Source organism: Carassius auratus, chromosome 7 (genome assembly GCF_003368295.1).
Source record: "Carassius auratus strain Wakin chromosome 7, ASM336829v1, whole genome shotgun sequence".
Taxonomy (NCBI): domain Eukaryota; kingdom Metazoa; phylum Chordata; class Actinopteri; order Cypriniformes; family Cyprinidae; genus Carassius; species Carassius auratus.
Genome location: NC_039249.1, coordinates 7,948,082 through 7,968,210, shown reverse-complemented (window position 1 = coordinate 7,968,210; position 20,129 = coordinate 7,948,082). Strand labels below are relative to the sequence as shown.

The 20,129-nt window shown below is 38.8% G+C and overlaps 1 protein-coding gene across 1 annotated transcript; it reads right to left on the bottom strand.

The window, feature by feature from the left end:
• Positions 1 to 935: 935 nt before the first annotated feature.
• On the bottom strand, positions 936 to 19,833 carry LOC113105736 (tumor necrosis factor ligand superfamily member 10-like). Its single transcript, XM_026266996.1, has 5 exons — positions 19,463 to 19,833; positions 13,142 to 13,291; positions 6,640 to 6,676; positions 6,335 to 6,436; positions 936 to 4,097 (listed from the first exon to the last, which is right to left on the bottom strand). The coding sequence occupies exons 1-5, from the start codon at positions 19,658 to 19,660 to the stop codon at positions 3,643 to 3,645; spliced, it is 942 nt and encodes a 313-aa protein (XP_026122781.1). The 5' UTR covers positions 19,661 to 19,833; the 3' UTR covers positions 936 to 3,642.
• Between the last annotated feature and the right edge of the window lie 296 nt (positions 19,834 to 20,129).

Here is a 20,129-nt window from a genome sequence, read left to right as displayed (position 1 = left end):
GCTTCATACGCAGGGGCGCAGTAGTCATTATCTGGCAATGTATTCTAAGAGCTTTGTTTATCTTGGCCTTAGTGTAAAGAATAAATTGTGGCTGCCCTTATAAAATGATAGAAATATTTAGCAATGATCAAATGGTAAAGTGGGTTAGTGAGGATTCTAATATAGTTTGCATCCACTTACCTGTTTTTTTTAGTAAATAAGTTATGACTGCTTGGTGAGCATTATATGAGTAATATTCTTGAGACATGCTGATAAGGTTTTAATGTGATCCCCAACTTTTAAGATCATGTCCTAGTCATATATATATATATGATTGTTTGTTTTTATTCTTTAATAATTGTTTGTTTCTGAGGCACTCACTAAGAACATAGATTTATATATATAATTTTTTTTTTTTATGTTCTACTTTAATATATTTTCAAATGTCATGTATTCCTCTGATGGCAAAGCTTTTTTTTTTTGAGTAATTTTTCATTACTCCAGCCTTCATATTTTTTTGTAACATTATAAATGTCTTTACTGTCACTTTTGATCAGTTAAATGCATCCTAACTTAAGTATTAAAATTAATTACTTTAAGTAAAACCTGATATGTATAATGTATGTATATTCAGATTTAATTTTATTAAAAAAAAAAGTAAAAAAAAAAAAAAAAAAGAGAGAAAAGATTAAAACAATAAAGAATGACTACTTAAAATATTATAAGACAATAGGAGTCAGTGTGAAGTCCCTGCCATGACAGAAAAACAAATGCTTTTTGTGTTTGAAAATGTCTTTTGTGTAAGAGCACCATGTGTGTTCGTGTGGGTGGGTTAGATGTGGTACAAGTTTGGCAAAAGAAGGAAAAGAAATGCTGTGTAATTCATGATGGAAGTTATTGGCATGGGCAAAAATGCACAAGCAAGCAATTAAATGATCATACTATGACCCGTGATACATTAAAAAGGCACTTTAATTGTTGGAAATGACACCTCAGACTTAAGCTTTAAGTACACAGGTCAGACATTGTAAAATTATACAGTAAAGAGGAAGAGTGTGTGAGATATCAGTACACTCTTACCAAGATGGAGACGCAACATTGGTAAACAGTGCATAGCATCTTTCTTTAAATGGAAAAACAGTCCCACAGTTTGGTGGTCAGAGAATTTAACAATCCCAAAGAAAAAACAAAACCACTCATTGGAAAAGGAAACACAATAGTCTTTTTGTTTCAGCTGACAGTTCATGTTGCTCACTGGATTTCACTGTGTTCTGCCCCGCTCAAGTTTTTCACAGCAGTCCCGTAAAATCTCGGCAAAGCTCTGAGATTTAAAGTATGCAAACCATCACATCCACTGTTTCAGAAACCAGTCAAGCATTTAATTAAAAAACACAAACTCACGTATATACGCACCTAACATACATTTGTCTTCTGTGTTCACATTGTGGTCCTTTGTGGTTCAGAGGGCAAGTCCTGCTGTAATCCGTCTAGATCTGCTGGAATTTAGACATATTTCTCTTTCCAGGCCACCCCTCACCCCACTACGACCCCCATGTTGTACAGATAGGTACATATTTCAACTTATATACACATGTGCACACTCACACAAGACCCTGGGCGGGCCGGAGCAGATTGACGGGGATAATGAGCTCGGTCAGTGCGAATTGGTAGGATCATCCAGACTCCTTCAGGGAAAAGTTAACCCCAAAATGAAAATTCTGTCATTTATTCACCCTCATTTCATTATAAACCTTATATCCAGAGTCTGCCGTTGTTTTGGACCCCGTAGACTTATTCACTGTATAAACAAAATTTGTATTTTCAAAATGTTCCACAGAAGACAGAAAGTCATACAGGTTTAAAATTACATTATTGTGAGAAAATGAGAAAACGTTCATGTTTTCGCCAAGCGTATGAGTTTTTTCACTGGGCCGCCAAATGATGCGGTTAATGAAGTATAATTGATGAGATCATGTATGACTTCAACACTGATCTAAAACATACTTTGAACCTCCCTTAACATGGTGAAAGTTAAGAGTTTAGATCGGTGGTGGTGCTTTCAGATCAGTGCAAAACAACAACCCAAAGGCACTTTTACACACAAAACCTAGTGGTATCTGACATCACATTCCCTTAGAGATAAAAAAGCACCCTGTATGAGGAAATTTTGGCATTATGAGACACAAGCGTTAACCTGCTGAGAAATAACTTTTTTGTCTCCCCTTTCGGATTAAATCAACATACAAGTTTCTTAATCCAGACAAATTGCAGATAAGAGTCAGATGGAATGAAGTTTTGGAACATGTGGTATAACTAACATCATGTCTGTAGCTAAATGCCACAAAGAGTCATGGCTCCCTCGCTCTTGTTGTATAATGTGATTTAAGGCACTGTCTTGGCAGGGGCCCTTTTAGCTCACTGACTTTATCAGTTAAAAACCGGGGCAGAGTCCAGAGAGAAGAAAACATGCTCGTGGTTTACAATGAAACCCAAGCGAGTGTTTGTGCTCGCTCTCAGAAACACCATTGTGACAGCACTTGATCATTTACAGTGGAAAGTAATCACCCCCACCCTCTCTTCCCTCGGAAAAAAACAGGCTTGTATTGAGCTTCACAGCGCCGTTTCATTTGGAGAACTTCACGCCGTTTACGTTTACAGCGGGAGGCTCATTTTGTGGGATTTTCATGAGAGAACATTACATTCATTTCCAAGCCTACAATTATATACACAGGTTGAACCAACCAACCACATAGAGAAAGAGATGGATGTACCATCTTCCATGGTGTTTTTGTGGGCACTTGGAGTGTGTTTTTGTATGTGCGTGCAGTAAAAACAAAGCATCATATAAGCGCGACATTTCAACAAACCGTGTAGCGTAGTGTTTATTTAACCTTTCACATGGCCAGCACCACGTGAGCCGGGAAGCACGTGTCTCCCTGACAGCACTTCCTCCTGCACCCCGGACCAGACAGCAGAGGGAGACTTGTCAAAATGATTGTTATCTGAGACTAAATGTTTGTGTTTTATCTTATTGCTGTGTTTTGTATGCGTGGAAGCCATTAAATACTCAATAGAATGGGTGTTTCGTAAATGCAATCTATGCAGGAAGCTGAATTCTTCTGTGTTTATGTGGACTTTTTTAGGTTCTGTCTTTGTCCAGGCATGTTGCTCCGCTGGTCCGACGGGACGGGGAGAATTCCGCAGTCCTGCAACCTGCCAGGATGCTCCTTCGAGGCTGGTAGAGCTGCATACTTGCCCTGTCATCTTTCTTTCCTCCACATTCCCGCTGTCATCATTCTCTTCTCAGATGTCTGTTTTTAAAACTGTTTTAGATCTGCTGCACACAAAAATATTCCCCTCCAGCGGACGAGCGCACAAGTCAGACCCTATCCTCCATTGGCACAGATTCACTTTGTGTGAGTTTTTCTCTCTCCTGTTTTGCTACCGTTTCAAAGATTCACATCTTTGATGTGATCCGTAAAAATATACATACATTCCTCTGTCTTTAAAAGAAACAACTGAAATGTCTCTCATTCACACATCCTTCACATATTCAAGAGTCTTAAAGAAAGGAAAGTTGAACGATGAAGTCTTTGGGTCACAGCCCCAAAATGATCCACCCAGTGGGTGATGTAGTCCCGGTTTAGCACCTCTGATATGTTCTTACAGGTCCAGACGGAACGCTCCGAAGTAGCTAGAAGAGTCCTCGCCGTACACCATTGTGGGAGATGAGACGGACACAAAGACCTCGTCGCCTGCTCGCAGCTCAAACAGGCCGCCCTGGTACACCGAGTGAAGGGCGTATTCTGCATCTGGAGCCCAACATTTAGTCCCCACTCCCTTCAGCAGCTGAATCGGCCTCAGGTAGGAGGTTTTCTTATAGATGCACTGAACCAGCTGGTGGCTAACGCTGTTCTGATCGCCCTCGCTGGGAGAGGGGTAGCGGAAGTACACCTGGGAGTACAGGTAGTAGCGGCCGTCCTGGGGTACGCGAAGGCGTCCGTTGGCCAGCGTCATGTTGTGCAGATGGGCGCCAAAGCTCTGGTTGGCCCAGGAACGTACAGGGTGGCGGCAGGACTGGTGCAGGTCTGGTTGAGGGGTGAAGTATTGAGTACCACCTGAGAAAAATGGAGAAGTTGGACTTTAGCTTGGAATGGACAGATACTAAAAGAAAGATTTAGGGCATGACTTTAATTCATTGCAAGTGGCTGGATTTTTTATTGATGACTAGCAAATGTTAATTATGACATACAACAATAAGCTGATAACTATTCATGTTTTAAATAATAAATTACTGATATTAAATTCAATAATATTTTGTATAAGTGAAACAAGCCTTTATGTATAATGCATTATAAAGGGTTATTAAAGGGTATACAGCATTAGAATAACTCATAATGTGCATTGTAATACATTATACCTTGCTGTTAATAATCATAACTGAATTTAAAATGCATTGATAAGTGTTATAATGTATTAACTGTAGTTACAGCTATTAATGATATGCATTATAAGGTGCATCACCATGCATAATTAATGCATTAAAACTAATTGTATAAAGGCAACCTGACTGTGGAAATGTGCAAATAATTCGACCCAAAAAATAAATAAATCAATCAATCAATCAATAGCAAAAAGGAAGAAAAAAGAAGAAAGGTTCCAAGACAAGGAGCAGGTGCTGATTAAGGCAAGGCACATAATTCACAAGGTAAAAGGGAGGAATGAAAGATTGGTGGATTGTCTTAAGAGTACAGGAGAGATCAGAACAGGAAGGTATGGCTGCACAGGAGAGGAAGTCACGAACAGAGTGAAAAATCGAAATACTGGGGAGGAAGGGAGGTGTAGAACACATGGAGGAGCAGGCCGCATGTTCCTCAAACACAATGAGCCACATTCCTCAAAGAAGATCAATAACACGCTAGACTTGCTCTGTGATTTACTGCTTCAAAAAGTTTTAAAAGGGCCATTCTTCTGACAAAAGTTGATAAAGAGAGATACACACATGAGGTACAGATGCGTAGGAAAGCCCACCGCTAACACGGCGGTTAATATAGATGTTCTCATGGATTAAACAGTTTCAGCTTTTTGAAGTTAATGACGTGCAGTTTTCATAGTGTGTACATGTGATCCATCATCACGTAGCAGGCAGACAGGTTAGTGAATAATGCATGCACGTGTAAAAGATAAAAACACTCCCTTGCAGTTTAGCGGTCAGACTTGCGACTTGTGCTCCAGAAACAAAGCTGGTTTGACTTGGTTTCATTTCCTTCTAGGATGCGTGACTGAATAAATCTGTTTTTTTTTCTGGCATGCATGTAGTAAATAGGTCTTTGATCCAAGAGGCTATATTAGAACTTCAAAGCAAAGACAAGATTTGGGGATATTTAGTGAAATATTTCTACTGTAGTTAAATAACTAAACAATTTTAAGCTGTTATATAGTCAGCTTCTTCTTCGCATCTGTGTGCCAGGCTTTTTTGAAATAGGGAAGCTCTGCTTCTGCCTGGCGGGAAGGAGGGATGGATGGATGGATGGATGGATGGATGGAGAGGTCTTATACATGAAAAGCACATAAAGTATATGTATGTACAGTACTACTACAGTACTGGCTGGAATACAGTACATTACTTTTAAAATCTGAAGAGATTTTAAAACACTAGATATCATAAACTTGAAACTCTGTAAAAGGTTATAGAGGAAAAACTGGGCATTGCATGCTAAATGACAGAAATCTGCAGACTGGCTCGGACTTTCAGCAACTAGCGTCGACTAGTCTAGACTGCAAATCAGGAAAAAATGTGGGCAAAAGTCATGTAGTGTATTGCAGGCTAAAATGTGTTTATTATGAGATGAAAGAATTTTTGTTCTAAAGCTTTGATCTAAATATTACTTGAAAAACTTGGCCTTAGCAAATAACTGAAAATTGCTAAAACTGAAATAAATGAAATAGAAAAATAAATAAAAAACCCAGCATGATTTTAAACACAAAACAAAATTATTAAAACGTTATTAATTAAAACTGAAAATATGAAAATAAAAGCTAATTCAAAATCATAATAAATACTATAATCGTACATAGATACTAAAATAACACTGAACACAAAAAAAATTTAAATGATTAAAAAATAAGCTTTCCGGTTATATGCTCAAGTTCACAAAATATTTTATAGATCACATTTAATTTATTAGGGTTTTTTTTTCATCACTTATTTATTTTTTTATAATTAATTTATTTATGCAAATTTCATCAGTGTTTATGACTCTAAAATGTGGGAAATAGTAAAAATAAGGAATAGATAGGTATGTCCAAAGTTTCAGCTGGTACTGTATACACACACACACACACAGAAACTCACTTGGCGTGCTACTAAGGGTCAGGTGGGCTGATGGTCGCTGTGTCACTGTGGTCATAAACTTTGACCCTGTTGTATTATATGAATGGGGCATGGCTCTTGCTTCTGAGGGAGAGACAGACAGTAGACAATCAGCACATTCAAATACATCATAAAATATTTACTGGTGTTGCGCAAGACATTTTTGTCCTGCTCTTGAGACTGCACTGTGTTCTGGTACGGTCTATTTTTGTTATAGTTCCTGGTGTTTCTGTAGCACTGGGTCATTGTAATTATGCCAATTACAGAATGACTGATTCTGTACTCACCGTGTAAAGCCTGTTTGGAGATTATACTGTCTGTAACCTGTGGCAAAAACAAAAAAAGTCCCATTAGTACAGTGACATGTGATGACTCTTCAAATCCTAGATTGTTAACAGGAATGTGAAACGAGATGATTCAGTTTTATGAGCGCGTCTTTCCCTCTTTTTGGTTTTTGTTTCTTGTCACACAGGCAGATAACTGCGGTTAAAGTTTACCTCAAGTTACGAAACAGCAACATAAGTGAATTGTCCATTTTATTACAAAAACACTTGAATGTTTTTATCCTTTGAAGATGGCAGTTTCTAAGCACAGAAATGGTCATGTTGTGTTGAGCTGGAACAGCTAAGAATAGATTTAAGGTGACCTTTCTCAAGGGCCGTTTTTCAGTAGTCTGTGACGGCCATATTTCAAGCAGTCAAACCCCAGCATCCAGATCATTAGTCCCACCGGCCGGGTCTTGAACTAAAAACACACTGATTACTGGCTCATTTCCATCGCCTCAGGCCAGCCTCCGCTCTGGGATTTAGTACGTTCCAAACACCGTCTGATTTACCTAAATGAAATTAATTGAAAACTCTTGATGATTCGTAAAAAATGTAGTCAGGAACTGAATCGCTGCGTTAAAACCATTCAGCAAAAAACACCACGTCAAATAACAGGATATTTCATCAGTGGTGAAAAAAATAAATAAATCCATATAATCCACAAAGCTGTTCAGATTTCAAAAATTCTACTAAGTAACAAGCCAAAGTTAACCCAACTCCCTCAGGCTGGGTTTGACCCCTTTCACACATTTTCCTTCCACTCTCTTGAATACTTGTTGGATAACGGTCAAATGCCACTTAAACACCAGAGTTTCAAGGAATATAAAGTTTGGCATGTAAGATTTATAATATGTGTTAGTGTTTACAATATATGGTGTTTTGCCTTTCAGTGTTTCACGGTACATTACGATGTGTTCAGTTGTTGTGTATTACTGTCTGTGTTAAAATATGAACGGCTTTTTAAAGCAAACACTTTAATTTGAGCTTTCTGACAAGACTGTGTTGATAAATCAACAAATGACTGTTTTTTCTTCTTCTTAAGGAATGATAGTTTATTCCCTTCTCTGTCTGTCTGTCCCCGCCTCCCCAGTCCCTCTCTGTCTGGCATCATCCAAGAGTGAGAGTGATGGAGGCTCTGTTGTTCTTGGCGCTCGCTCTCTCTCTCCATTCATCAGACAGCCGAGGGCCTGCAGCCTTTATAACGTGACATAATCTCACCCAGGCCACAGCAGAGATGGATTTCTGACCAAGGCTTATACTTTCACCATAACTTCTGGTAAATGATCCTGAAATCAATTCCACGTCTCACATATGGAGCAGATAAAGGGCTGTTTTACTAGCATGTTCTTGTACATGCAGCATGTCATACAAAAAAAGACAAGAATGATAGAAATCATTTCAATTTTCGTTATAATTAGTATACCTTTTCCTGCCATGCTGCTTTTTTTGTTTTTACTCTGCTATGTAATATTCTACTTTTCTAGATGGATGGATGGATAGATAGACAGATATATATATATAGACAACACAACATCCTATTGGACTGCAAGAATCAATTAAGAATCTAAAGCTTCTGTAGGAATTTTGGTTTATCGAGTAAGATCTTATGGAATTCTTAGTTGATCCCATTAGCATTCTTTCAGATTGGTTCCCATTTATGACAGAAATTCCAATAAGAATCCATCACACAGGCTTTTTTCTGGCTGAGGATTCAGTGAGGCCTAGTTCGAGTGAGTGCGCAATCTGTTTTCTGGGAAACACAACATAGTTCAGAAGGTGGAGGGCAGAGAACAGGCCCATACAAAGACCTCAGCAATAACAATAAACACACCCAGTGTTAAACCTTTGGCCTCCTGCACCAGTGCGCCAGAAAAGGCGAACGGCAAGGGAAAATTTTTCCTTTATTGAAGGAGCAGGAAGCTGGTGAGTGCATGCACACAGCGTGCGAAGAAAGCCATTAGCGTCCTCTCCAGCTGAGCTCAGTCGAGATTGCAATTCAATACTTTAAAACAGTTTGCTCTGTCACTGAGATTCTGAAGTACAGCGCGTTCCCTTCCTCCAGGAGGATTATTAATAAATAACTGTTGCTTTCCTTGGGGCGTAAAGCACCATGAACAATAAATCTCAGAGCGCTAGACTTTGCTCAGTGTGACTCAGGTAAACGGCTAATAACCCACACAGTACTCATAGACACAAACACACACTGTAGGTACTGTACACACACTCTCCACTGGATAAAATCAGTGCACGCCTGTTATGGGCCTTTAAATGAATGGGGTGTGTGTGTATGCTTACAAGTTGTTTCCTGCCATTCTTGGCTGCCGTCTGAGGTCGGCCCCATTCCTCTGTCCCCCAGCCCCCTTCACCATTCCACTACAGATCACAACTGTCTGACCTTAAACACTCTAAGAATACCTCTTCAGCTCCAGCTGTGCGTAAGTTACAACTAAGCTTAGTCGAATCATAAATGAGAACTACATTACAACCACTAAAAATGTGATCACTGAACCATTACACTTAAATCTAAAGTAAGCCTTTGTATGAACTGATTATTTATGAAATCCTCTGACCAGGAGTATGTAATTCAGTTGGTCTGCCAGTAATATGACAGACTGATTGGATTATATCAGTAAGTGTGTAATTTATGTGACACATTGTTTTATAGTTTGGGGTCAGTGAGGATTTTTTAAAATTTTGTTTGAAAGACATCCCTAGTGCTAACTGAGGCTGAATTTATTTGATAAAAAAAAAAAAAAAAATTAAAAAACTTGAAATATTATTACAATATATAGAATAAGTACATTGGGTTTTAATAATGTCATTTATTCCTGTGAATTTTCAGTTTTCTTCAGAAATCATTTTAATATGCGGATTTGGTGCATCAAAAACATTTCTTATTATTATCAGTGTTGAAAACGGTTGTGCTGCTTAATATTTTTTTGGAAACAGTGCCGTTTTTCTTGAATAAATAGAAAATGTAAAAAAGCATTTATTTAAATTCGAAATCTTTTGAAACATTGTTTTTACCATAATTTTTGATTTAATTGAATGCATACTTAATGCATACTTAATTTATTAAAAATAAATTCAATTATTTTAAATCAATTAAATCAATTTATTAGAATGCACACTACTAATGTTGCATTGAAATTAAATGGAGAGTTGAGCTTCTAGAGCCCTAGTATGACCATTATGTCTGCATTTAGGACTTACAACCGGCTGGTGCAACCCTACCCTGCATTTTAAAAACAGCAGTCAGGATTAGTTGTGTTTGTGGCTGTCTTCTTCCTCTTTCTCTCTCTCTTGTCAGGGCTCTCTGCCACAGTGACACTTAATCGGGTGTTGAAGATGTGAAGGGCTCTCTTCAGTCTCTCTTTTGGTGTGGAGCATGGGCTTGAAGACTTCCGAGGCTTTAAACCTGAATCAATCTCTCTCTCTCTCTCTCTTTTTAGGCGGAAGGTCGTTGCGGAGCACTCGCTGAAATTCGACTCTAAGTAATACCAGCTTTGAGAGCTCAGCGCATATTTGGCAGGAGGCGAGCCATCGTGTAACTCCACGCAGTGCAACCTGAGAACACCGACTGGACCGGCTTTATTACTTTATTAACGTTTTTCCCTTTTTCTTTCTTTTCACCCTTTTTACCCGAGCAAATCCAGTGTTTGCTTGTTATCAAACCCAATCCGCATCCACAAGCTAGCCATTTCCCGTAGATTTCTGAAACAAACAATACATTCATCCAGAGAAACCGCATGTATTAAAACCAACCACACCATCGAAAACACAGTCCTTGAGCTATGATCGTGCAGAAGATAAAGGTTAGAGGGCAGACAGAGATGGCCTTTGTGTTTGTTCTGAGGCTGGCAGAAAATCTTGCGGCTGGCGGAATGCCCCGAGTATGATCACTGCTTTCATCGTAAATCTGTTTCAGACGCCGGTGGTGATGCAGCGCTGCGGATGTGAGCCTGAAGACGAGATGCTTCCTCATCTAATGAGTCATTAGGAGAATCCGAGACAAGCGGAGAACGGGGACAAAACGTCCCTTTTAGCTTTGTGGGAAACTGAGGATTTAGGGATATTGATAGGACTCAAGTGGCTGCTGCGGGGGTCCTGTTCAGGTGCAGGTTGAGCATATAATATTCCTTGGAATGCTGATATTATTTCTGGACTGGATCGAATCCATTCTGGCCGAGCTGTTGTAGTGTCTTTAGATTTGTTGACTTGCGTTAGGGTTTCTGCATGTGTTTCTCTGTGGACGTGGCCATCTGTTTGGTGAATCAACTGAACTCATACAGCGTTCGACTTTTGTTAGCTCTGCAGTCATTCTGCATTACGTGTTACACCAAAGGCCAAAAAGAGACACGGAAAGTCAGGGAGCTAGAATGGTCAGTGGTTAGTATACTGCATGTCCATATGCTGAGTCTGGCTAAAGTCGAGAATCTGGAGGACGTCAGACTTTTCTTTTTGCTTTTTTTTTTTTAGCCCTTCATAATAACTACCAGGTGTTCTGGCATTCTCTGGATTCTGAAGGCCTTCGCTTCAGAAACATGCATTTCCCTCATCTCTCCTCTCTCACACATTCGCTGCGAACACTCTCTCGATCCTCCTTATCCCTCTCGTTCTTTTTCTGTGTGCTTTACCTCTGTGTTGACATGAAGCTGGAAAAGAGCCCGAAGCGTTGGCGTGTGCCTGTTCAGGCAGTTTCTTTCTCCATATCTTCCTTCTTTAACTAAATCTGAATCTCACCTTATTATTAGTATTGACGCATGAACATGCATGCAGACACATGCAACTATACGTTATTTTTGTGTTTTTTCAGACTCATGTACTCATCTACCCCTTACATTTTCTTTTTATTTGGCAAAACTCTACATTATTTGTTTACTTTTTCCACTGACCGATCCCCTAGCATGATCAGGGAATTCTTTAATGCACCATAATTGCATCTCTCAGAAGTGGCGCATGTGTTTTTAATTATGAGGCAAATGCCTCTGTCTCTGAGTGCCAATAAATTGTTTGCAGCCTTACTCAATTAGTAGTGAAAGATTTGACGGTACGCACGGGCTGTTGCGCATAGCGGTGGGAGGGAAAGGGGTAGGACGGGGTAGACATGCTTCATAAAATCTGATAACATTTTCCCGGAGCTGAGGGACTGGGGCTAAACAAAGGGGTGGCATGAAAAATTAATAAAAAAAAGTGGCACTTCCACCATAATGAAAAAAAGCCTATAGTCAAAATGAACCCTGTTTGCTTTCTAAACAAATGTTTCCTGGTTTTATTGTGAATGATTTAGTGGTTCGGGTCATTCCAAACAAAGAATTTCTTTCTCCTCTGAAACAACTTTAGGCCATATAGCCTATTGGAAAATGTTAACCAATAGCCAAATAGCTATTTATTCAGTCTGACACGGATGGTTAAAATTAAGAAGGGATGCACAATATATCTGTAACATATCAATCATTTTCTGATATTAAAGATTGTTTAATTAATTTAATAGGTGAATTATCATTGCGCATGTTTTAGTTTAACTTATTTCTGCCCTATATCTGCCCTAACATATAATACTAGTTAAAAGTTTTTGGTCAGTATTTTTTATTTTTTAAATGTAATTCATATTTGTATTTGGCAAGGATACAAAGTGAAGGAGTGACAGTAAAGACATTTACATTGATACAATTTATATTTTAAGTAAATGCTGTTGTTTTGAACTTTCTGTTAGTCAAATTTTCCTCAAACATATTAAGCAGCACAACTGTTTTCAAGACTGGAGTAATCGCTGCTAAAAAAGAATACTGCTTTGCCATCAGAAATAAATTACATTTAAAAATATATTAAAACAGAAAAGATTTATTAATAAATTATTATATACAGCATTGGTGAGCATTTGAAGTTTCCATCAAAACGTTAAAAAAAAAAGTGTATAATGTAAATAAATGCTTGGCTCTTCATGTCTAATCACACCTTTAGAACGAGACTTATTCAAAAACCAAACCCTAGGCTTCCAAACATGTCAGTTTTATTAATGTAACCACCACTGGAAGGCTGTGGAGGGAAAAGCTGAACGCTGAAGGCTAACCAGCCACGCCAGGGGAAAACCAAGCCATTTCCTTCAAATCTGAGCTCTGACTGCTAGACTGGTTCATGATAGGGACAACAGGGTGAGTCACCCTCTACAATGCTACATATAAAAGCATAGATGCTTGAAAAACTCTCCCATGACTCAACCATCCACTTTTCTTCCCTAAGGAGATTGTAATCACTTGCCTGGACACATTTATGGTAATAGCAAGTTGCTTCATGCTGTGAAGAACTTCTCTTGAAACTGTTGTCTACAACTGTGCCCACGTATTGAAAAGGCAGATGATGTTTGAAATAGCTGTTATTAAGACACGGCTTGCCTCAACAGGTATCCCAACAAATGAATGCAGAATGTTGTGCAACCAGTAGAATCAAAAACCGAACTTACCTTGGAAATATAGGCTTTGATACCCTCCGCTAGCTTGATGCAAGGTTCTCCAAACAGTTGGGCCAGGTCTTCGGGAATGTCCCGGTCTTTATCCAGGGCGTTGAGCAAGCCCAAGCACCGCAGCTCTTCCGTAACCCCCTGATTTTTAACCTGCCAATAAGATAAAAGTTAAATAACAAGCCCAAATCACATGCAATTGGAATCAGTACATTAAAATATGGTTTGAATGCAACGTCATCCCAAGGAACAATGAAAACGGCACTTTGGTTTAGGAAGCAATCTGGGAAAAAATCAACAGGGAGTTGAAGGCATGCTCAATGAGGAAACAATCTGCTCAAGGCCGGAGCGTAGGCTGAAGATCAAAATGAGGGCATGTATCCCTTTTGACCCTTTCCAGGAAAGTAGATGAGAACATCTGCAATGGGGCTTCCTATGGAAAGCCAATGGGGTGCAAGTTCAGCTCAACACCTTGAGCCAGCTTGAGAGGTATGTCCTACATAATGAGGTACTTTCAAATGACCTTGCTCTGAATCCCTTGCTCCTTTCTTTCTCTCTCTCTGTCTCTCTTTTTCTGTTTAGAAACCCAGAGCTTCTCCAAGAAATATGTCACCAGTTAAGGATCTCTGTGTGCAATTTTGAAGCCTTGAGTCACGGTCTGCCAAAGTTCTTAATGAGTCTCCAGTCGCCGGTGGAGCGTGGCAGCAGAAGGTGTGTTTCGTTAATTCTCAATATGTTACAGTTTTCAAAGCGAGTCAGGCAGGTAATGTTGAGCAGGCCTGCGCACACAGGAACAGCTCAAGACTGATCCGAGACCAGTTTTGTGATTTCTTGTGTGACCATAAAAATTAGGCTGATTCTAGTCCTGGAAGGACTAACGGGATTGGGGCCAGGCTCCTTCATATGTGTTGATCGACACCCTGTTTGTGGTTTTGTCTCATGGGTAACGCTTGGTCTGGTTCTGGATCAGCACATTAAAACGATTTTAGCATAAGCAGAAAAATACATTAATAAGGAAGGCTAGTTTGGTAATAGTTTAATTTGTTGACATTATTAACGTGTTCGTTTTCAACACAATATATCACAAGTTACTGTTCTCTGGCCAGCATGGATGAGGTTTCATCAAAATTGCAAAAATGATTTGTGATAGTTTTGAAAACATTAGTAAAAATGCGTTAAAGCTACAAAACAATTAGTAATGACTTGGATTAAAGTTGCATATTTTCTTTTTTGTAAAGAAATAAAGCGTTAGTGAAAGAAATCTTTAAAGAGAAACCTACACTACTGTTTTTTTTTTATTCTTTATTATTTTTTTTTATATATTCTTAAGATATTTGAATGTTTTTAAAAGATGTCACTTATGCTCACTGCATTGCTCACTGCACTGATCTGATTAAGGATGTATTAAAAACAGGAATATTGTGAAATATTAACATTTTAAATAAATGTTACATATTTTAATATATTTTAAATGCAATTTATTTCTGTGATTGCAAAGCTGAGCATGGTCTTCAGTGTCACATGATCCTTCGGATATCATTTAACATTTCTTATTAATATCACAGTAGAAAACATGGTGATGTGTGGTAAAATGTTACTTTTTTGTAAACTGAGATACATTTTTTGTTTCAGGATTCTTTAAATAGAAAGTTAAAAAATAAAGCAATTATTTGTAATTTTTTTGTAACAATGTAAAGTCTTTACTGTTGCTTTTGATCAATTTAATACAGTCTTCTGTAAAGAAAGATGTCTTGCTGAGAGCAAACTTATAATAAAAATTATTGTGTGAGACCATCAGAAACCATCTTAATTGGTTAGCCCTGAATAGTAAATGTTAAAATTAATAAATGCTCTAACATACAATTCATTTGAGTTCATAATGCATAATGTTTCTGTTTCTGATGAAGGCTATAATTATCACCTGAGCTATATCTGAGTTTCTATTTTCACCTGTAAAATAAAAATGCCCTCTGACAAGCCACAGTTTGATTACGAAAACCCTGTTTACCTGATGCGTCATATCTTGAGCTTGCATATACATGTTCGAAATCTTTTTAATTGTAAACAACTACTTGTCGCGTCAGTGCCTACTTCCGCGTACTTCTCTCTTAGAAATGGGTAAGTCACACGTGCCCTGGATGGAATCTAAAGCACTGTCCAGGGTGTGGAAAAGTGTGAGCCAGAAATTGATCATTTGTCATCATGAGTTACACAAAATAAATTCAACAGCTCTGGGTCAATGCTACTACATCCTAATACATGTAAACTCTGACAGTATTGCTATAGGTAATGGTTCACACATGGGCCGATTCAGAAAAATCATGCAGCTAAATTAAGTAAGTCAACATAGATGGTGGTATTGAGTCACTAGTGGCGCTCTGGAGGGTTTCTGATCCCAGAGAGGGTAGCAGGAAGTGGGGAACAATGCTTCAGTGTTAGCCCTCATTTCTGTAGCTGGGGAAAAGAAGCCACCACTGAACTTTCTGCTTCACTCCACATCCATTGCTTTTTTGGGAAAGGATTAAATAAAAGAAACCAGGCGTGTAACTAAAATCCATGCCAGGGGCTCTCTGTTTCTGTATCTCACTATAACGTCTCACCCGTCCTCTCGCTTCTCTCTTGTTTCGGCTATTCCTCATCCATGTGTATGTTTTTTCTAGTCCCCCCCCAGTGGTCTCAAAGAAAGGAAAGCAGCCTGAAAGTTGGTTGTGATCTAAATGATCTGCGAGGGCTGGAGCGCTGCAACTTCGTACAACTTCCCAGAGGGCAACAGGTTTGTCTAAGCAGCTCTTCAAAGGAAATTCCAGCCACATATTCAATTTGTGCATCTGGCAAAGAACAAACTCTGAGGAGATTGTTCTCTTTCTCTTTGCTTCTCCAGAAGACCACACAGAAGTCAAAATCTGCCTTGGCTATAGAAAGCCACGTTAAGAAGGGAACCCCCTTTCTGATCAAAGTTTGGTTTTTATTTAGACTCAGACAATGAAAAGTATGCGAACACATTCAGTAGGTGCTTTCCTCACAATGACGGGTTTCTCTAAAATTAGCGCATGACTTCATGTAAACCTTGATTTAGGCGTGTGACACAAACAACAAGTTAAAGTCCCTGATACAGTGCATACTCAGCATGCCATCAGGCCTCCAGTATGCACCTGTACGTACAAACATTCGACTTTACAATGACCGGTGCCTTTGTGTTTGGCAAAAGCCTCAGTTGTCAAGGATAACAATCCTTTTTTCTTATAATCACCTTTGTCTTGGCTTCTCTCATTGGCTCATAAATCTCTGGTAAATGGCCAATGAAGACAGGCCTTATTAAGAGTCCATTGTGATGCGTTTTTATAACCCTCTGGGTGTTCTATGAAGTCTCGGGCCATCGCCGTCCCGTTCTGCTCTGTCTGACTGAATGTTACACTTCCAGAATACTAACTATGTGCCTGTCAGTGGACCCCGGTTTCTCTTCCCGATCCAAATGGGGCCCCAACAGTGGTCTTGCCCTCATGGAATATCTAAGTACTTCTGTGAAACAGTATTTGTTTTTGTTTTTTTCCGCCACATGTAATTAATACAGAAATTAAACATGACATGGACAGATTGGAGTAATTAAAACTTATTTTATTTCAAGTTACTTAAATGAATAGCACATTTTAGTCTACTTTTGGGGCTAATCACATCAGAAAAGTACTTTTTACATTAAATTAGATTATTGTCAAATAAAGGCTAATAAAATGCAACTACGTGGCAGTGGAACATTCAGTCCCTGGAGTTTAATGATGCTAAATGAGAGAGTTGCATTGTTTTTTAGCAGCCCTGTTGGTGTAAACCAAGGCTTTGTTTGTCCTTTCAAACTCTGATAATGGGGTAAAATGGAGGTGTTTACTTGTCTTTAAGGACAGCACTGTGAGCATCCCATCTGGTCAGTGCACCTACAGTGATATTTATGTTAGTGCTGAAGAATGTTCATTAGGCAACAGCTGTGTGTGTGTGTGTGTGTGTGTGTGTGTGTGTGTGTGTGTGTGTGTGTGTGTGTATGTGTATGTGTGTGTGAAAGAGAGAGAGAGAGAGAGAAACCAGTGCATATGTGTATTTATTTTCAGCACATTCTCACTCAATATCTCACAATTCTTTTCTTCTTTTCTAGCTTTTTCAGCATGTCAGTGTGTTGAATTGATGACGGTCCCTTTGGAAAAAAAAATCTTTAATCCTTCAGCAAACACCACTGTGTTGTTTAATCCTTGAAAATATTTTCCTAAGGCTTTTTGTTCAGGTATGACTGAAACTTCATCATAACCAGGGCCTCCAGAATAGGCCAGGAGATATTTCAAACCCTTCTCAGATTTATTAGAAAACTCTACGTCTTGTGCGTTACACAAGATTTACACAGAGAAGTGAATCATTGCTTGGCCTAGTTTAATTTATTGTGGAACGAGGATAATAAAAAGCTACTCTGTGCTCCCAAATCAATATAATTGCAGGACAGCAAATTATAAAAAAAAGTCTCTCAAAATATCTCAGTCACTTTATATTGGTGAAATTCATCCAGAGCTTTGTCTCTTGTCAGTTTTGTATTTAAGGGTGAACCAGTCTGTGTAACACTGGAAACTATCCATGCCTTCTTTGGTCCTGGCAAACATAATGTAACTTGAATCCGCAAAGAATTATCAGAGAAAAGCAGCCACAATTAGCTATAATTATATGTTGTACATAAAAACCATAATATTATAGTGAAAACGAGAGGGTACGAATAAAGGCTGAACATGAAGGAAAGAGGAAAACAAGAGTGTGAGAGACTGAGACGTTGTGGATCTTGGCAGTGGAAAATGTCACAGGAGGTTTGCCATGGGGGGCCCGAGAGGAGACACACATTTGCTTGCAGGGTATTGCTTTACAGTGAATTTCTGGTATTGTTGATGAGTGGCCTGTGTAGAACTACATGTATACCATGACGGTTGAGGGAAAAGGAGATTCGAGCTGGTCTGAACTGCAAACTCCTTTCCCAAAAGCAGACACCATTTAGTACCATGACCCTGCACCACCTTCCAGTTTCGTCCGATACCTAATCTAAATGGATTTTGTTAATCTTAGTAATTTATAAATAGGTCAGCCGTAACTCAGTTTAAATCCAATGGTGACCGTTTGCGTGGGAGCTTCTGCTGTTATCCTCCCTCTTGTGTTTATAGACTCACAGTGTGACTGTGAATTAACCTTACTTTCTTTTTCCTTTCAGAGGTAGAGCGTTTATTTAAAACAGTACCTTTTATCAAGTGGTATCATTTTACAGGCTTTGCTGATCGAAGGGCAGTTTTATACTGAAAGTATTACAGCTCTGCTAGTAACTTCATATATATATATTTTCATATTTTACTTCTTCAAAGTTTTTTATTATTTAACAGGGTTTACAGAAGCCAACCTCTCTTCCTAGGTTTTTCAGCATGATTAGCTTTCATAGATATAGGTCTGAGTATGATTAAATGCATTATTTCACCATAAAAAGGCAGAGCAAAAATAGATATGCACAAACAGTGCTGTGTATATTGGTCATTTTCAAAATGATACTTATCCAATAGTTTTAACATTGTGAAGATTATATGTTGTATTTCATGGTCCTGGTGTATTTCATAAACACCTGTTGTTATCTGTTTATTATGCTGAATCATGACATCCAGGCTAGGCAGTAAAGCATGCACTTTTGAAGTGTTTCCAACATAATACAATGCTGAAAACAGCAGGACTTCCTTGTCTCAGTCTTTCGGTTGAGTAATCATGTTTTTTGTTGTGTGCAGTTTTGCTATATTAATTATTTCTATTAATAATCTTATAGGCTACTTTTCACACTGTCTTTATTTTGGAAATATTTTAGACAACTGTTGTAAAGGACTTTTAATAATAATTTTAAGTGTATTAAATTAAAAAAGTATATTGTTTTTAGAAAATGATCCACAAGATCATATTTAATGTGATTTGATTCTTCTAACAGTTTGATTGAATCATGATGCTGATATTTTGTGAAAGCCTTTAACGCGTCAATCCCCACAAAACAACAAAATATCAAATTAAATGAATTCCGTATTTATCTTGGAATATAAACCGCTAGGCTACTGGATATGCAATTTAGTAAACATTTTCCTCTGCTGTAAACCGTGTCTCAAAATTTAGTCAGCTGCCTAAATTGACAGCATTTTCCGTCATCAGGGGCACGAGATGAGAAACAAGTAAACACGCTGTCTAGGCGGTGCGCTTGAACGCGCCTGTGATGCCCAAAAGTACTGGCACGAACCCTGCAACAAGAATATAAACAGCGCAACTTTAAGAATATCAACTTACCTGCGATAAAGACATGTTTAAGTAGACAAAGAGTCCGGTGGTCGAAGCGATCTGCAGCACGACCACCACGATCACCACCATCGCGATCCATAACTTTGAAGGCGAGTCTCGGACGCGGCTGTTCGCCGGAACCATCATGTATGTGGTGGACTCGTTACTGACCGACCTGAAGTAATCCTGGTTGTTCGGAGTAGCCATGGCATTCCTAAAACTGAGTAGTTACGCAGTTAGTGGCCAACAAATAGAAATCAGCAACGGGACGGTGAATAAACTTATTCTTGTTGGGGCAGAGCGGCCGTGGGAGGGTAGAGGCTGTCCCACACACTCGCATGCAGTCAGTCACTAAAGCTGGAGGACTAGGCTTATGTGTGTGTGTGTGTGTGTGTGTGTGTGTGTACTGAGGGGTTGAGCCTCGAGAGTGTCTCAACGTACTGTAGGCTACAGTTAAGTAATGAGTTCATTAACGCACGGAGAACAACTGCAATATAAATAAATAAATATTTGTATATAGTTTTATATGATCATTATTTTAAACTGCCATAGCATATTTGTTACACTCCATGCTAACGAAACTTGTTTAAACCAGTGGTTCCAATCATTTTTGAGTCAAGGTTGCCGATTGCATTATTCAAGACCCTATCTTTTCAAGTTGTTTATGAATTAGGCT